This window comes from Triturus cristatus, chromosome 10 (assembly GCF_964204655.1).
Source record: "Triturus cristatus chromosome 10, aTriCri1.1, whole genome shotgun sequence".
Classification (NCBI taxonomy): Eukaryota; Metazoa; Chordata; class Amphibia; order Caudata; family Salamandridae; genus Triturus; species Triturus cristatus.
This window is the reverse complement of record NC_140593.1, coordinates 2,453,220-2,472,290: the sequence shown is the minus strand read 5'-3', so window position 1 is coordinate 2,472,290 and position 19,071 is coordinate 2,453,220. Positions and strand designations below refer to the sequence as shown.

Sequence of the window (19,071 nt, the reverse complement as noted above, 5' to 3'; positions counted from 1 at the left end):
CGGACGCGGACGAGTCATTGTGATTATGAGTGGGAAATGGTGGCATCTTTAAGCAAAGCTGTTCATCTTGTGCAGATTGAAGGTGATTGCATACACTCGTTCATCTCTTCCTTACCCCTCTGTTTCTCACTCGTTCATCTCTTCCTTACCCCTCTGTTTCTCACTTGTTCATCTCTTCCTCACCCCTCTGTTTCTCACTCGTTCATCTCTTCCTCACCCCTCTGTTTCTCACTCGTTCATCTCTTCCTTACCCCTCTGTTTCTCACTCGTTCATCTCTTCCTTACCCCTCTGTTTCTCACTCGTTCATCTCTTCCTTACCCCTCTGTTTCTCACTCATTCATCTCTTCCTCACCCCTCTGTTTCTCATAATCTTTTTAGTCTCTTCCTTACCTGTCTGACTGTGACGCCTCAGAGGAACCCTTGGAGCCTCTTTCACCAAGTCTTTCTCTGAGGTTCATAGTTGACTGCGGACTTTTGCTGGAGGCAGTGATGACCACTAAAATGTGCCCAATGACAAGATCTTAGTTGGCTGCAGTTTGTTGCAGGGGATTAACATTGGGTGTCCCGGTGCACTTCTGGTCTTAATTCTGCTCACAAGGTACAAGCACCAGCAAGAAATAGAGCAGTCCTGGTACTGCAGACCTGAGGTTAGCAACATTGCACCCCAGAACTTGTGCTGTTTGTTTTGGTAGATGGGCATATCTTGTGACATAAACCCTTTTAAACTGGTTGTCACTGGTATTTGTTTTCTAGCATCAATCTAGGATCTCTTCTATGTAATGCATTGTGAGCTTTCTGATGTTATCCTGAAAATAGCTCACCATCGCAACTCCATTGCCCTGCCGCTGGTCTCCTTGCTAGGACTTCCCTTCACTGAACCATCCCTTTCTGCATTGGATTGCTGTGACTGCTGCACTCTGTACTCACTCGCTGACCTTTCTACTGCACTACCATACGCACTGCACTCCTGTCCTCACTGGCCCATCTTTACCAATGGCCCAATACTGACTTCATTACTGCGCCAGCAGCTTCTTGCCAACTGTGTTGTCGGGTGTCTCAGCATCTCCCCTAGCAGAGTGTGAACAGACTTCTCGGCAGACTACTAGAAGCGCATCAGTGATCGACAGTCTGTACCCTTTTGTGCTTACAACTATTCCCAAACTGGACTCCACATTCAATTTACTTATGGATTTGGAATGAATGTCCGTATTCATCAAGCTTGGGGTGAGGCCTATGCCGTTGTGAGCTGTATGATGGCCCTCTGTGCAGGAAATAATTCCCTTAAAGAAAACATAGCTGTGTCACAAACCCAGCTTCTTCTGCACACAAGAAGAAAATCTGGTGCTGTACCAGCTGTGTGATATACCGATCTGTGCCTAGCCCGCTCCTAGTGAACTGTACCACCAATGTGGGATGCCTATCGGTGCGGACCTTGCTCCTAGTGAACTGTACCACCCATGTGAGATGCCAATCTGTGTGGACCCTCTTCTAGTGAACTGTACCACCCATGCGAGATGCTGTTTGCAGAGATACCTCCTAGTGAACTGTACCACCCATGTGGGATGCCTATCTGTGTGGACTCCGCTTCTAGTGAACTGTACCACCCATGCGAGATGCTGATCTATGCGGACCCGGCACCTAGTGAACTGTCAGACTTTGGTATTGTTGCTGGTCGTGCCAAATCCACGGGAGCGAAGATAACGCCTCTTCCCTCCCTCAGAGCTATGATATCTCCAGGTCAGATACACTAAAGATACTCAAAGCCCCCAGGGAGTGGAGAGACTGGAAAGGACCACAACGGGAATATAAGAGGAACCCTGCAGAAAAGAGAGAACAGACAGACACAAGGTTAAAGCTACCCCACCCAAGGAGCTAGTTAAACAAGCGACAACCTATTACATGCTATGCCTGCCCATACTCACACTCTTCACCAGGACTCTCCGCTATATTGAGGATTCTGGGGCACAATGAAGTAACGGCGGGTGTCCAAATAATTATAAGAAGTTAATGTATTCCTTTCAAGGTACACGGGAGTCCAAATATTTGGTGGAGAACAAGGAGGGGATGACCAGTGATAAGCCACTCACTGGGGATTAATAAAGTTTGTTCAAAAGGATTCAATTCCCTACTAGGATTGTCTTCTTTTCAGGTGTAAATCTCTCAATAAAGTTACTTCGCTTGTCAGCGCTTCCTCTCCAAAAGAAGCAAAAAACAAAACGAAATTCAAACCATCTGTAAGGTGGTACACGTTTGTAAAAATGTTTGTGAGTTCGTGTACACTGGCAAAGCAAATGTAACTGAAATTGAAGGCTCCGTTACACTTTCTGCTTCTCTCCGAAGACCACTCCAAAAGCCTGTTCCTTAAAAGACAAACTCTACGTGAACACGTTGTCCGGAGCTTTGCTACAGAACCTGATGTCGGTCTCTCCGTGGCGGAGTCTTGTGAAGGCGGGGACGGTCTCTCCGTTGTGGGGGTGAGAAGCCAAGAGCAATTTTCTCCACGTGGGTTTTAGGAAAGGCGGAGGCAAGAACTGAACTCTCCGGTGCTCTGAAGGGAAACCTGATACTCCGGGATTAGAAAGTCTTTCAGTAATCTGTGAAAACGACAGGACGATACAAGACTTATGAGCTTCGTTTTCACATGCAAGATACTCCAACAAGGGGGCGTGATCCTCAACTGCATAGAAGGTCAAGCACCTGTTACAAGGAGCTGCTGGTTTATATACTATACCAAGTCCTCTGATTGGTCTCACAGCAGCATGGGCAAGCAAACCATTCGATAACCATCACAATGCATCATGGGACAGGTAGTTTGTTGCTTGTTCACAAGCCCAGAAAGAGCACAGGAAGCCCGACTGTTAACAGTGAACTGTACCACCCATGTAGGATGCCGATCTGTGCCTAGCCCGCTCCTAGTGAACTGTACCACCCATGTGAGATGCCAATCTGTCTGTGTGGACTCCGCTTCTAGTGAACTGTACCACCGATGCCGGATGCTGATGTGTGGACCCCGCTTCTAGCGAACTGTATCACCCATGCGAGATGCTGTGTGCAGAGCCACCTCCTTGTGAACTGTACCAGCCATGTGGGGTGCTGATCTGTGCCTAACCCGCTCCTAGTGAACTGTACCACCCATGCGGGATGCCGATCTTTGTGGACCCCGCTTCTAGTGAACTGTACCACCCATGCGAAGATGCTGTGTGCAGAGCTACCTCCTAGTGAACTGTACCACCCCTGTGGGATGCTGTGTGCAGAGCTACCTCCTAGTGAACTGTACCACCCCTGTGGGATGCCGTTCTGTGCGGACCCTGCTCCTAGGGAACTGTACCACCCATGTGGGATGCCGTTCTGTGCGGACCCTGCTCCTAGGGAACTGTACCACCCATGTGGGACGCCGATCTGTGCGGACCCCGCTCCTAGTGAACTGTACCAGCCATGCGAGATACGGATGTATGCAGATCCACCTCACTGTGCACTGTACCAGCCATGTGGTATGAAGATTTGAAGAACAGTGTCATGAACCCGAGTAGACCTTTGCATGCAACACCAATCTGGTTTTCTTTGGATCCAAGACCACCAATGTTTTGGAAGGCACACCTACTGAACATCTGTCTTATCTGGTCAGTGTCTTGTGGAATGAGAGAAGATATGTTCGAGGCATGTGTGCTGTAGATACACATGCTTTGCATACTCTTGCCATCTAGTGTTGGGTCTGGATGTTTGCAAGTTATTTTTCTTCAAAGTCTTTTCTAGTCATGAGGCAAGTTGACTTCTCCATGCGATGAGATTGCCCTTGGGCATCAACTCAATTGTCAGATTGTAGTTTTTTTTTTCAACATAGGGTTCAGACGTGTATTGTTGTGCTCTGATTTGAAACAGTCATTCGGAACCCCTTTGGTTTGCAATTCACTCTACCCTCGTTGGTATTGTTTTCACTTAAAGATCCCACATCCAGTCTTCCACCGATGGAACGGACGACATTCCAATTCTGTCCTAGGTGCCGTTCCAAATTCCCTCGCACTGAAATTAATTAGGTCTGTAACTTTTGTCTCTCCACGGAGCATAAAGAGGAAGACTGCGACGCATGTAGGTCTTTCAGTTCGAAAGACTCTCAGACCATTGCGCTCAATGAAGAGACCTGTAGCAACAGTCTATTCAAGAAACTCCTGATATCTTCAGTGAGAGGCCGAACAATAAGAGATCGAGGCTTCTGCGGCAGAAGACTCCTTTTCTGTTCAGGAGTCTGATTCGGAGTTGGAGATCGAACTCGAGTTTCACGACTTTCCATCTTGACATGGTGCCTTGAGTAACCAAGCCCCTTTGCCCACTCCAATCAAGCCAAAGGCTTCTGGGCCACCTCTGCCATCAGGCCATGGTAGGCACCGAGACTCTGATTCCAACGCCTGCCTTCTGGCTCGACACAGAAACAAAGTCAAACCTTCCGGTTCAGGCTCGAACTGAGATGAAACATTCTGCATCGAAAGATAGAAAAGACCAATCCAGTTCAGCACTGAAAATTTTAGCACCAAAAGACATAGCGGCTCCTTTGAAGCCACCGGAGCCAGCTCTGGAGAAAATGCAGCACAAGCTCATCCCAAGCAGAAGATAATCCACATGACCACTACACCAGTGAGGCCGCTCATAATCTCATGATCATTGTCAACAGGACTCCTGGGACCCCCAAGGCCGCAAGTACTTCCCACAGTTTCGTCCTAGGAACCAGGTCGAAGGCAGCCCTCAAGTCGACAAATGCCGCAAAAAGACTGCCCCCGCCTAGCACCACAGTCCTCCACTGGATCAGCTGGAACCGAAATACTTGATCCACGGTACTAGTGGCCTTACGAAACCCAGCCTGAAATGGAGATAGAATATTAAATTCTTCCGCCCAATCGAGCAATCGATTAACAATCACTCGCCCAACGATTTTTTGCACTGTGTCGATCAGGCTGATCGGGCGGTAATTACAAGGCTGGGAGCGATCACCCTTTTTGTACACAGGGATGATAACAGCACCCCGCCATGAAGCCGGGATAGCTGCTCCCCTCACAATGTTGTTAATTAGTAAGTGAATGTATTTACACCACCTATCAGTGTCGTTTAAGAAAACGTCCGCTGGGACTCCATCGCCAGGAGCGCGTCCTCTGTGTACAGTTTTGAGGGCCGACAGAATTTCGGCCATCGTAAAGACATTGTCCTCAGGAGTTATATAGATAGGGCTAATGTTATTTACAATCTGAACCTTATTAGCATATTGATCACTAAAAAAGTTTACCCAGGCTTCCTGCGGGACATGATTATTACAAGCCTCTTCAGGCCTTTCTTGCCCCCATTTGACAATATGCCAAAATAATCTGGAGTCTTTTCGATCACTAGCACACTTCAGTTTTTCCCAATGGGCTTCATCCCAATCTTTTTTCGCTTTAGCAATAAAAGTTTTATATAACTTTCTTGCAGAGCGAATAGCCCCCAGGTTTTTGCACTTGATTGCAGCACCTAGAGAAGTTCGTGCCACCTTACAAGCATAATAATACCATTTGGCCACTCTGTGAACTCGAGTCACCTTAGGGTTTACTGGTTTCAAGAAATAATGTTTGATTTCTTGGAAAAGGGACTCATGAACTTCAATGATAACTTTGCTTGTGGTGATCTCTGCTTCGCCATCCAGGGCCATAATGGCCTTATCGGTCGCAGCTCCTATATTATCGATAGCTTGCTGGTCTGTCCTAACACTAGTCCATCTTAACCTGCGCATATCATTCGTTGGTACAATAAGCGGGGGTAGGCGATCATCAAGAGAAATAGAGGCGTTAGATTCAGACAGCCACCATTTGTGAGTGACACATAACGGATTGTGGTCACTCTCTGGCATTTCTGTCACGACCATATCTCTAACAGTAGGCCAAAGGGAAAAGCTACAGATAATATAGTCAATGCGACTTTTGCTTCTTCCGTTATCAAGTCATAGCTGGTACCCTGTCTGACTTTGTCCTCCCGTTTAGAGCTCTTAATCCTTGTTCAAGACACATTGCATTCAAACCCAAAATATCCTCTGTCCAACGAGTTACTGGGATGGTATCTATTGAGGGGATATCCCATTGTTTATCTTCCTCTGCACCTAGAAAGGCTTCACCTGTATCAAGAGGTTCAAACGTACGGTTTAAATCCCCAGCAATTATTATGTTTTTATTATCGGAGTGTGTCTCGAGGAGATTATACAGGGCAAGAAGAACCTCAGATTTTCCTACATTTCCACCTCTGACATAGATATTATAAATATCGATGGATAAGGATAAATCACTCGTGAATCTAATGAGTTGGATATCTTTCTGCCCGGTCTCTGTTTTTTGCAACGGCCTTTAAAGATTGTTTAATCCAAATGGTAAGACCCCCCATCGGGCGCCCCTTAGGGCCCTTAGAGGCTGGGACACAAAAGTTTAGGTACCCCAAAGCGAAAACAGGGTCGCAAGCCCATGTTTCCTGAAAGATGCAAACATCAAAATTACTAACAAAATTGGACCAGTCACCACAACCCTGCTTTGAGCCTAGCCCGGCCACATTCCAAGATAATAAGTTTCCAGAATCATGTGCCATTACGGGATTGGGGCTAGGAGTAAGTACACTCATCACATTATCATTTAAACCATTATGTGTTAGATTATCAGATGTTGAGCCAGCTAAGGCCTCCGGCATAACAGCCACAGGACAGGAACCTTCTCGTTGGCTCAGCTCAACAATGTATAGTGAATCAGATAAACAGAGGGATGGTTGTCAATCGCAAGCATTCAGGTTTGACAGAGCAGAAAACCTATTTTCCACACATAGACCCCAATCACGAAATCTGACATCATTACAACTCCTGTTGGTCACAACATTCCATTTAGTTCTTAGAATATTAGGGTTCATGCCTCTTCCTTTCCGTGAATAAAAAAAAGTCCAGGGTCAGTGGTACAATTGAGGTTGACCTTCGCTGTGGAGGCAAGATGTTAGGTAAAATATTTGACAAAACCTCAGGGTCAGTGAAAGTTAAAATAACACAGTCCCCTCTGAACCTTTTGGTGCTGTTACCAATCCATTCAACTCTTCTGGCATTAGCGAGTTCAACAGCTAATTGTTGCTTCCCCCACGGAGTTATTATCATGTTGTTAGTAAGCCATGATAAAGATTTGTTTAATAGAGAAGGAACAGATTCGACCTCGCCAGAAGCCAAAGGGGGTACATTTGCAAGAACAAGAACTAATGGAGAGGCTTCAACTATAAGCTCGGAAGACCCTTTTCCCATATTAGAATCATTAGTGGAAGCGACCGGGGGTAAATCAGCAAAGGCACCACTAGATACATTAGGCAGTGGTACAGGGTTGGAGACAGATCCCCTATTCTCAGCAAGAATTGTATTGCTCGTTGCTGGCTCTACAACAACTTCAGTTATATTCCCAACCTTCGCCAAAGTTTTCTCTAATAAACCACCTAGTCTATTGACCTCGGCGGTTAATTTGTCAATTTTACTAACCAGGGGTTTGACTATACCTTTAATTTTTGTATCCATCATACTCCATAGTTTAGTAAATTGAGCGTTAGAAAGGGTAACATGAGCTTCACTAAACAGATCAACCTCCTCCTCCTCATCCACTGATATTCTCCTCGAAGGAGTTACAATTTTGTTTCTGCCTGATCTTAGACCCCCTCTTTTCTGGATAACCTTGCTTTTACCCCGAGTGACCCTCGGAGCTGGTACAGGAACTATAGAAGGAGGGGACTCGATGTTAGTAGATATCACTGATACCTCTTCACTATCGCTATTGGCTTCTGTAAGTGCGACTACACCACTAGGCAGGATGGGGTCAGTATCAAGTAGAGGGACATGAGCCACACAGGATACACTACTATTGTGTAGAGCCAGAGAATCCCCATACTCCTTCTCGGCCATATGGGATTGATTAGATGAATCCAGTCCCAATGAGGATCTCCTGTCATTATTAATTTTAGCCACAACTTGAATCAAATAGTTGTCTAAGGTATTATTTGCTGGGGTTTGTTTTTTCCCAGGCATGAGTAAGACCAAAAAAGTGGCCACAGTAATCAGTACGCTTAGAGCACAGTATACAGATGGTTGTGATAATTACCCAATATAGACCGCACAGCTCGTGTGAACGTAGATGGTGTAGAGGAAGTTTCGGGCAGAGTCCCTGGCCCAACCCAACCTGGTCCAACCTCGGACGGCCTCAGACGGCCCGCCCTTTGCCCGGGCTTAGCCCGCGCGCGGTCCCGCGACGCGGGGGGTGGTATTACTTTTAAAGCGCCTTCGGGCGCGAAATTCTGGTGTCCGCCTCCGGATGTCGGTGCAGGGGAGCCTGGGAACTGAAGTCCAATAGAGCCTCCGCACAGCGGTCGCCGCCAGTCCCACAGCGACAGCGGGAGAAAGGGAAATGCACACAAGGACCCAACTGCCCCCTGAGTAGCGCCACAGGTAAGGAAAGCACCACCAGCTGTAACAGGCAGATTAGCGAGCAGATGACCTAAACGCATTCTCTCAACTGCTTACAGGTAGCACACTAGTGCTGAATCCAGGATCCAACACTGAACTAGAAAAAGTAACAATAGCCCCATTTACCTGCTAAGTGAATTTCCTCCCATAGGATAACATTGGTGATTTTAGTAGAGAAAAGTTTCTAAGTGTCAACTTTTAAAATACCAAAATATTGCTTAAAAATCACAACAGTAATTAAATCGTATTTACTCACCTGTTTAGAGGAACTGTCCCAGGACTGAATCTAGGATCCAGTCCTGTGGTTAGAAAAGTAATCCTTAAAGTAACAAATTGCATTTAACTTGAAATTCCCATTGAGCTCAATGTATTATTGTGTTTGAAATTGTGTTGCCCATTGCACCCACTGTAACTATTATATTCGAAAGTCTATTGCCCGTTGAAAAGTATTTATATAAAGCATCTCAATCTGAGAAGGTAGATTCTGATACCTATTGTTGGTTCTAAAATAAAACTACATATTTTTATACAAAAACCATTGGCCGAGAGTTCAGTTATTGAGTGCTTTACACTGTCCTCTGATACTGCCTTACTGCTCGACCAAGCTGCCACCTTTAGAGAGTAAGGTTATATTTAACTTTAGCCTCTGCCAAACCTCTGGGGACTGTGGACTCTGTACACCCTGTACCTATTTGGGAACAGTATATACAGAGCCACTTCTCAAGGGCCCCACAAATCTTCTTCAAATGGCGAGTCACAGTCTAATAAGGGAAAAGGCCAAAAGAAACCTTGGTGCAAAATCTGTAAACAGAAAACTCACTGGACCAGTGTTTCGTTGCTTGTGCGTGGTGAAAACGCAGCTTTTCACCCTTTGAAAGTTGCGTGGAATGGCCCACGCGTTTTTCTCGCACCTATATGAGTCGTTCAAACACGAAAGCTGAGCACACAGACAGGAAAACAATGTAGTTTAACACCAGTCTGTTTGTTGAGCGATTAATTTTCCTTCATAAATGATGTCATAAGCAAAGCCACGAGATAAGACAACTGCATGACTTTTAATTGAATCTGAGGTCACTAATGCAATACTTTTAATAGTAAAGGTATGAATCGGATTTTAAACTCATTCAGTCTGGGCCATTCGTTCAATTCAAGTGTAACTGACACGTTTTATGATGATTGCAAATCGGACACAGCGCGTCTCGCGGCGCAGGCGGAGACCAGCTGCAATTCAAACATTGTGAAGATTCATGTAGTACAATTTTGCAATGGTTCGCATCACTTCATGGTTTATTTTGATATCGATTGTTGGCAAAGATTGAATCCACACAATGTGCTCAATGTTATATCCTTTCATAGTTGCATACCAGAATCGAATTCAGGACGTCCCGTCTGACATCATAGGCTGGCTAAACTAAAACATCTGGGTGCCCGGGTCGATTTCAGGAAGAGCTCGCTATTTTAGATTTGGCAAGATATAGGGTTAATTGTGTGTTAGAGCTCATGCCGTTGCAAACAAGCATTGCTAAGAACACAGATCTGGTTTTAATGAGATAATGTATGTGATAAAGAAGTGAAACGTATGTATGCATGCATTCTGCGACAGGGAGACATAAGCAATGAGATGAACGCCACAGCCTAGCTCTCACCCTGAGACAGAGAACCGGCAACAGGGAGACAGTGAAATGCATCTTGGGAGGGGAGACACAAACAGCGAGACGGGAGGCAACGCTCCAGTGAAAGACATACCTAGCTACTAACACCTGAGACAGAGACACTGGCGACTGGGAGACACGGTATGCACACCGAGGCGGAGACACACAGAAAATGTGTGAGGGAGACACATACAGTCACTGACGTATGAGACACCCCCACGTGCCACATAACATAATTCCCGGTTAAATACGAGTGCTATATTACCTGTGAAACAATTACCTGAATGATTGCAAAGATTTGTGTTCCAGAACATTGAGATGTTCTTCATTGATAACTAGTTGTGTATTAGGTCTCGCTGGCTATCGCGTAAGCAAAGGGCTCCCAAAAGTGCTTCCAAAAGCGGATTGCATGGCGAGCACGCGCACAATCACGCGCATCGTGCCGCCATGCACTCCGCTTTTGGCTTCGTACTTCAAAGGGTCCGCTCCCCCGCCTGGAATGCGCTCCCCCGCCAAGCGCGCGCGCCACGCTCCGCCGGGCTGGTCTTGTTTGATGTTTTGCCTTGTGCATTACACTTGTGCATTACACTTGTGCATTACACTTGTGCATTACACTTGTGCATTACACTTGTGCATTTTTTGCTTCAGACTATCAGGCAGTGGCATTTGCATATTTCCAAACAGTAAGAAATATGAAGACATTGGCAAAAGCGCTGTATGTCCCCACTCGCGGGTGTGATGCGCTATATTAACGCTACAATGAAGGCGGCAGTCCTAAAACAAAAGACTAGAAAAGCGGTCACATGGTAATCTCTACTGGAAAAAGAAACGGCAAATTAAGCATGAACTTTGCATTTGTCATGGAGCATGAAATGTGACACTATCAAATATTTAAACAAAATCGGACGAATGAAAAGTATTTCTTAATTTCAAGGTTGCTACATCGTATTAAAATGATTACTACGTCGTGCTTGGTTTTGTAGCCCTTCACATCGGGTGTTACTTTTACCGACTCTTCGGCGCTCATTTTATCACCCCTAGAGAGATGGGAGGCTGAAAAGGACGGAATTCAAAACCCCTGACCTGATGGGCGCGCGCAGGCATATCTGCATCAGGCGCCTTAGCCCACTGAGCTAGCGCATTTTTTCACATTGAGATTTTATCCCACTAATGAAAGCCATAAGTAGACAATATACGCCTTCTTCGTTTGAAGTAATTTGGGGAGAGGGAGTGGGTAAAACTTTTGGAACCACCAGCCTAATGTCAAGCGGCTGGCTCACGTCCTCCCGTTCTACTAATATGGTGGACCCCCGATTGATTATTTATTTATTTTCCTCTTAGCACGTTCACTTATTAATATCTTCCTCCAGCAGTCGAGATTACAAAAAATATGAATTGCACCATACGTGCTATACTATAATCTGAAAACTGCACACCTTCTGCAGAAAAGCAGAGTATTGATTAGTTTGTGGCGCGGCTGTCCCTCAAGCTCAGCCTGTGTAAATAGGTTCCATGTTGGTTTTAACCTTCACAAGTTCTTTTTATACGTTTTGAGTTGTGCTGCTGACCAGTGCAGCCTGATCACTGTGAATCACCCAAGGGGCTTTCCTGGTGTTCAAAAAACCATTTCACACCCTCATATTTTGGGGTATGCTAGCTATCCTGCTTGCAAGATTGCAGCCCCATTACCCTGCCCTCTGCAGAGATTGTGGGGCCTAGACCGGTGAGACTGCCAGTGGGTTAGGGCATGGTCTGAAGGGCCGTCCAGATTTGAGTCAGGGATGAGGTTGCCTTTCATCCTTGCAAGGTCGATAGCATAAGTACCTGTGGCGTGTGTTACTGACGTCCCTGTCAACAGCTCATTTTTTTAAGGGAGTGCATGCCATACAAATCCTGCAGTGTATACATGTTATTTAGCGTATCCTAAGGAACCCATAAGCCATGATTAAAATAAAACAAGCATTTGCAATGCAATAGGTCTCACATCTGTAAGCGTTTGAGCTATTGGCATTATAAATGATAATGCCTTTAATTTATGTGTTTTGAAAACTTTCAATCGGTGCGTAAAAAGCACTTTGTTCTTATAGTCCTTGCTTACGAGAAGCAAGACTGGTAGTTAAGAGGCACAGTTACTGTTAGCCTTGCTTCTCGTAAGCAACGACTATAAGTACAAAGTGTGTGTTGACGCCTCGATTGCGGATTTTCAAAACGCATAAATAAAAGGAATTGTAATTTACAATGCCAATCGCTCAAACTTTTGGAAATGCGAGACCTATTGCATTGCAAATGCTTGTTTTGAAGAGCTGATCGGCATGTTCCGCCCATCACTTTTGTCATGCCTCAGTGGGATCTTAATTTGCTCCTTACTTACCTTGTGTGCCCCTTTCGTACCAATGCCCTGCTGTTCATAGGGATCACGTGAGATCATTGGATGAGTGAGTGAGTTACAAGTGTGGTCTGTTCAGCTGCTGTACATCACTTTCTTTCCCGACAAACTCGTATTGAGGATCCCTAGAAAGCCTTGAGCTTCTACATCGATCGCACCTGAGCACATCGCGGAGATGATCAGCTCTTTGTGGTTTTATTCTGGGTCAAAACTGGAGAAAGCTGTACTGAAGACCATGTCTAGGTGGATTGTCTTTTGCATCAATATTTACTACGGACTGGCTAGGAAACAGCCTCCAGAGGTGTACACGCTCATTGCATCCATGCAAAGGATGCTTCCACTGCGCTGGAGCGCAGTGTCTCACTCTTATCTGCTAGGAAGCTATGTGAGCATTAATTCATAAGTTCACACAGCGCTGCTGCCTGGATAGCCTGGTCCGGTGGGAGGGGCAGGTAGCTTTCTATCCTGCGGGATTTCTTGGAATGATTCATTCCACAGACCTGCCTAAACAGGAACTGATTTGGTATCTATTCACAAGGTGAGGAATCTATCCATCGGAAGAAAGTTACCTTCAGTCGCACCTTTTCTTGTGGATACTCTAACCCCAGATTCTTTGCTGGCTTGTGCTCCTCCCCATCCTGTGTAATGGAACCATCTGGTTCATTTTAATAAGATTCCAATCTATAGATTTGCATGCTGGTACAGTCTGATTTTTAAAGGCTTCACGTCCGACATATCAGAAAGAGATTGATGTCCGCATGCATGTTTGAGCGCGATATCACTTCTGTGGCGCGGCGGACCGGATGCCAAACCTCCCAACACCACCTACCGACACGCAAGAGTTACAGTGAAGAACTTCCTATTCAGACTGGTGACGAGGGTGTTCACAAGATGTGGACTCTGCACCAGAAAGAGCGTTACCAAAGGTAAGTAGCTTTCTTCTGCACTACTGATCTGTCAATGCAGTGGGTATAGTGCTCTATTCAGCTGTGTGCACCTGTCGCGGCACCTCATGATCTCATCTCTCTGCTACTGATCTGCTGTCAGTGCACTGTGTGATGCGCGTTGTGGTCTGTAATGTTCTGAATGTACGGTTTGTTTGCTCTGTTTTACAGAAAAGGCAGCTGTGACTTCGGGCCGCAGCAGAGATATGAGGAAGAACTCCTCCCCTTCCTCTGGTAACGTTAATGCTGGCAAGATCTTTGGGATTCCGCTCGATGAGCTTCAGCAAGAACGACAGGCCGACAATGAGGTTCCATTCATTATCCGACACATTGTGGACTATATTGAGGAACATGGTAGGACACATAAATGTTCATTTCAAACTCCTTAAACGTATCCCCTTCAATAGGAAGTTGGTCCCACAATATGGGATGGATCCCGTGTGGTGCAAAATCAACAAATGTTAAACAAAACACGGTCCATTTGTACCTTTGCAATGCGGGAGCGGATAGAAGGGTTTCTTAATGCATCCTTGTGGCCTGTTTCAGCCTCATAAGTTCCCGGTACCCTCATCCAGGTCTCATGTGAGGCAATCCTTGTCACCTTCTTTAGCCTCATTAGTTCCCGGTACCCTCATCCAGGTCTCATGTGAGGCAATCCTTGTCACCTTCTTTAGCCTCATTAGTTCCCGGTACCCTCATCCAGGTCTCATGTGAGGCAATCCTTGTCACCTTCTTTAGCCTCATTAGTTCCCGGTACCCTCATCCAGGTCTCATGTGAGGCTATCCTTGTTGCCTTCTTTAGCTCATTCGTTCCCGGGGCCCTCCTCCAGGTCTCATGTGAGGCTTCTTCTGATTTCCCCGGGGTAGTTATCTGTGGTGGGCAGTGCCGTTTGCTTTCGATGTCCAGGTCCTCAATACGTTTGGCTGTTTGAATTAACTGTGAACTCCCGTTGTACTCCGGACTTCCTATTGCTTGCTTGGCCTGATGCCCTGCACCAGGAAGAGGTGGTGTTTGTAATCCCACTGAAAGGCCACTCTCCAGCCAGAGGTATCTCTTTAAAAAGTAAGATATATTGTGCCCTAGCACCTTCTCTGGCTGAGATGTGACCACACCTTGTTATAGCTCTTAAACAGTCAGATTCTGTACTCTGTTTATTGTTTTGCTCTGTGGACAGTTTTATCCTCTGGACATGTTTTCTCCAATTTCAGCAGTTTTCCCATCTCAGCAGGTCTTATTTCCGGTTAGTTTCCGTTCCCACACTAGTAGGTGATTTGCAATTACCAGATAACTGTTTGCAATGTCCCCACAGTCCATGGTAAGCTTGGTCTTTGACCTGTTCAGAAGGTTTCAGTTTATAATATATTTATCTTACAATCTTCCTAGTAGGCAGTAGGCACGGTCTCTAACCTGATGGGGCTTTTCATCAGCAATATCTGACGAGTTCTGTGAGATGACTGAATGGGACTTCAGCCACCACTTCAACTGTGGACATCTTAGCACTGGGTACCAGCGGACACACTGGCGTCACTTCTAGCACTGGGGTGCATTGGGTGGCAGCTGCCCTGCGGGCGTCACTTCTCGCACTGGAGTGCTTTGGGTGCCAGCAGGCGTCACTTCTACCACTGGAGTGCATTGGGTGGCAGCGGGCACGCAGGCATCACTTCTAGCACTGGAGAGCATCTGGTGCCAGCGGGCGTCACTCCAAGAACTGGAGTACATTGGGTGCCACCGGGCACGCAGGCGTCACTCCTAGCACTGGAGTGCATTGGGTGGCAGCTGCCATGCGGGCGTCACTTCTCGCACTGGAGTACATTGGGTGCCAGCAGGCGTCACTTCTTGCACTGGAGTGCATTGGGTGGCAGCGGGCGTCACTTCTAGTACTGGAGTACATTGGGTGGCAGCTGCCCTGCGGGCGTCACTTCTAGCACTGGAGTGCATTGGGTGCCAGAAGGCACGCAGGTGTCACTTCTAGTACTGGAGTGCATTGGGTGCCAGCGGGCATGCAGGCGTCTCTTCTAGCACTGGAGTGCATTGCGTGCCAGTGGGCGTCACTTTTGGCATTGGAGTGCATTGGGTGCCAGTGGTCGTCACTTTTGGCATTGGAGTGCATTGGGTGCCAGCGGGCATGCAGGCGTCACTTTTAGCACTGGAGTGCATTGGGTGCCAACAGGCGTCACTTTTAGCACTGGAGTGCATTGGGTGCCAACAGGCGTCACTTCTGGCACTGGAGTGCATTGGCTGCCAGTGGGCACACAGGTGTCACTTCTAGCACTGGAGTGCATTGGGTGCCAGCGGGCATCACTCCTAGTACTGGAGTGCATTGGGTGCCAGCGGGCCTCCCTTCTAGCACTGGAGTGCATTGGGTGCCAGCGGGCGTTCCTTCTAGCACTGGAGTGCATTGGGTCCCAGTGGGTGTCGCTTCCAGCACTGGAATGCATTGGGTGCCAGCAGGCGTCACTTCTAGCACTGGAGTGCATTGGGTGCCAGTGGGCGTCACTTCTAGCACTGGAGTGCATTGGGTGCCAGTGGGCATGCGGGCGTTGTGAGAAAGTGGGTTTCTGTCGCCCCCCCTTCCTTTTTAGGTCTCGGCTGCGAAAGGCTGCGCTTGCGCAGTCTCGCTCCGAGATTTAATGAGTTGGAGTGACTTTGAGAAGAGGGGCTTGCACCCGCCCCTCTTCTCTCCTGTTCTCCATTGGCTGGCCTCTTAAATGCTGGCCAGCCACTGGAGAAGAGGTCCAGTCACTCCGTTGAAGCCCCGTCCTTTTCGGATCGGGGGGCGTGTTTTTTGCAACAAATCTAATTATCTCCTCCAGCCAATGGCTAGAGGAGAGAAAAGCAAAACACGCCCCCGAATCCGAAAACGACGCTGCCTTTCTCCGAGGCATTTTTTCTTGACCTCGGAGAAAGGCAGTGGTGTCTTTTCAGAGCGGGTGTCTGGTCACACTCGATGCCCCTTCCCCTGCCCCAATTCTTACTGGCACACGGTCGGGATACTTCTTGCGGATCTTCTCGCCCTCGGACCGCCGCTTCTCGAACGGGTGCTCCTCCTTATATACGAACTTCATGTCGGGTCCGTGCTGGGGCTCTCCCCTATATTTCAGCACCACTGACTAACCTTTTCTGCCAATTGGCTGTTTTACGTCACTGAATGAAGGCGGGCTATTTCAACGTTAAACTGACTTCGGAATAGTCTGCCCTCTTTTTCACCTGTTGTTTTGCCGTCTTCTATGTCTTTAACCGTCAGTTGTTCTGTTGCTGACTCTACGCATGCGCAGAATGCTCCCCACTCCTCCTGGTTACGAGAGGAAGCCGAGTCCGAGGATACGGGAAAGCAACGGGATACAGGAGGGAGGCGTCAGACGGTGAGAGGAGATAGGTGAGTGGCAAAACGGAGGGCATGAAAGGGGAGGCTTCCCGCGCTGCGGGGGTCGCGGTGAGGCTTTGTAGGCGCCTCCTGGCGCTGCGGCAGTGACGATGGCAGCAAGGGAGTCTGGGGAGTGTAGTCCAGCACTCTCCCGCTCCCGTAGTAATCACCCGGTTCTCGGCGGACTTGGCCCCCACCTCAAGGCACAACAAACAACAGGTAGGCTTCCCGCGCTGCGGGGGTCGCGGTGAGGCTTTGTAGGCGCCTCCTGGCGCTGCGGCAGTGACGATGGCAGCAAGGGAGTCTGGGGAGTGTAGTCCAGCACTCTCCCGCTCCCGTAGTAATCACCTGGTTCTCGGCGGACTTGGCCCCCACCTCAAGGCACAACAAACAGGTAGGCTTCCCGCGCTGCGGGGGTCGCGGTGAGGCTTTGTAGGCACCTCCTGGGGCTGCGGCAGTGACGATGGCAGCAAGGGAGTCTGGGGAGTGTAGTCCAGCACTCTCCCGCTCCCGTAGTAATCACCCGGTTCTCGGCGGACTTGGCCCCCACCTCAAGGCACAACAAACAACAGGTAGGCTCCAGAGCTGCAAAGTGTGAGGGGCCAATCTCCTGGATGCAAGGCCCTCACACCAAGGTGCCCCACTACTGGAGCAACAGTAAGGACTAAGGGCACCAGTCTCATCCCCTGCAGCCCGCTCTAAAAAAATTATCTGGTGGGTAAGTACTGGTGACCTCTGGTGCAACCAAGACTGAATAGGAAAATGTATCCTCTTCAAAGGCTTCCTTTGAAATTCATCTAGATAGCAATGCTCGACACCTCTTGGACAAACATGGAAAAATGACCATGCTACTGTACTACTCATTGCAGTCCGCAGATTTCACACAAATACCTTTTACTTCAAAGTCGGAACATTGAATGACATTGAGACTTTGATCTTTTTAACCACAGGATTGAAAATGCTACAAATAATACAATTAAAAATAGCAAACATGCTTCAAGGGAAAAGAACCATGTTGAATTGAAAGTTAAGTATGATGCAGCGGTACATGTATTATGTCACATTTACCTGTGCACACCTGCTCCAACAGTGCCTAGTCGGTAATAAATTACAGAGTAATATGGCACATCAACGTTACCTACTACTGCTATGAAGGAGATACATCAACATCAACGTTTCATTATGTGTTCAATAAGAGTTGTCATCAATAACAGAGTATTATATAATTCCCAGTTTAGGCCTACTTATAGGGGGAGTCTGTTCTTCTTGGGTTAAAAATACCCAAGCAAGTAGTGGTCCGACTACGCATCACAGGTTTCCGATGGACAAAAGAAAAGAAATACATTTGCCATAAGCACACACACAACAGGTTTTGTTTTGATCAAAATGCCCCATGTGCAATATTTGTCAACACAAAGTACCACGAATAGCGGTACATCATGACAGCTGCCAAAGACTGACATAGGAGTACAATGATGATGCAACCTCACAATAATAATTAGTACCTAAGGCAGGGACAGCACATATGCTAGACACAGCATCTAGAACTAAACACAGATTGGATACGAGGTAGTGCCACGAGAATTAGGAACACTGGGGCAGATTTACAAGCCCCTTGCACCACTTTTGCATCACTTTTCCCATGTGAAAAATGACGCAAAATTGGCGCAAGGGCCTTGTAAATAAGCCCCACTATGGGGCAGATTTACAAGCCCGTTGCGCCACTTTTGCGTCAGTTTTAACATGGTCAAAGTGACGCAAAAGTGGCGCAAGGGGCTTGTAAATCTGCCCCTATGTTTTCATTGGTTTTCATTGTTTTGAAATCATTTCAGACCCAGAAAAAATCTTTCAGCTAAAGCGAGTCCAAAATAAGCTCTCCATGACAAAATGAGATAGAGGGAAGCAAGAATCCAGGAAGCTTAAGGTTGCATGTTGAAATTCTTTATTACAAAGCATGACTGGGTGAACAACTTTATTGATTCAGTTGTTTAAAATCGTTACACTTATTGGATGCCACACAATAAAAATAAGACTGTCCTTAATACTTGGTAGAGGCAAGAACATTGGGACCAAAAACATCTTTAAGTTCCAAATCCTGTATTATCCTGTACATGTTAATAAAGCTACATGGCGTATACATATTTCTGCAATTGATGCCCTCTGGACTTATTTCATATAAGGAGATATCCCCTTGTGGAGCTACCTTGCACCCCAAAAGCCTCCTCATAAATCGTTGCCCTG

At 47.0% G+C, this 19,071-nt stretch overlaps 1 protein-coding gene across 4 annotated transcripts in view; it reads left to right on the top strand.

Annotated features, from left to right (window-relative positions):
- Positions 1-19,071, top strand: part of FAM13B (family with sequence similarity 13 member B) — a 446,070-nt gene that overhangs the window by 55,833 nt on the left and 371,166 nt on the right. For all 4 annotated transcript variants that reach the window (XM_085630302.1, XM_085630303.1, XM_085630304.1 and 1 more), the window contains one exon: positions 13,637-13,819. In XM_085630302.1, the coding sequence (XP_085486428.1) occupies positions 13,672-13,819 (148 nt within the window). In that variant the 5' untranslated portion in view covers positions 13,637-13,671. The remainder of the gene's footprint in view (positions 1-13,636; positions 13,820-19,071) is intronic.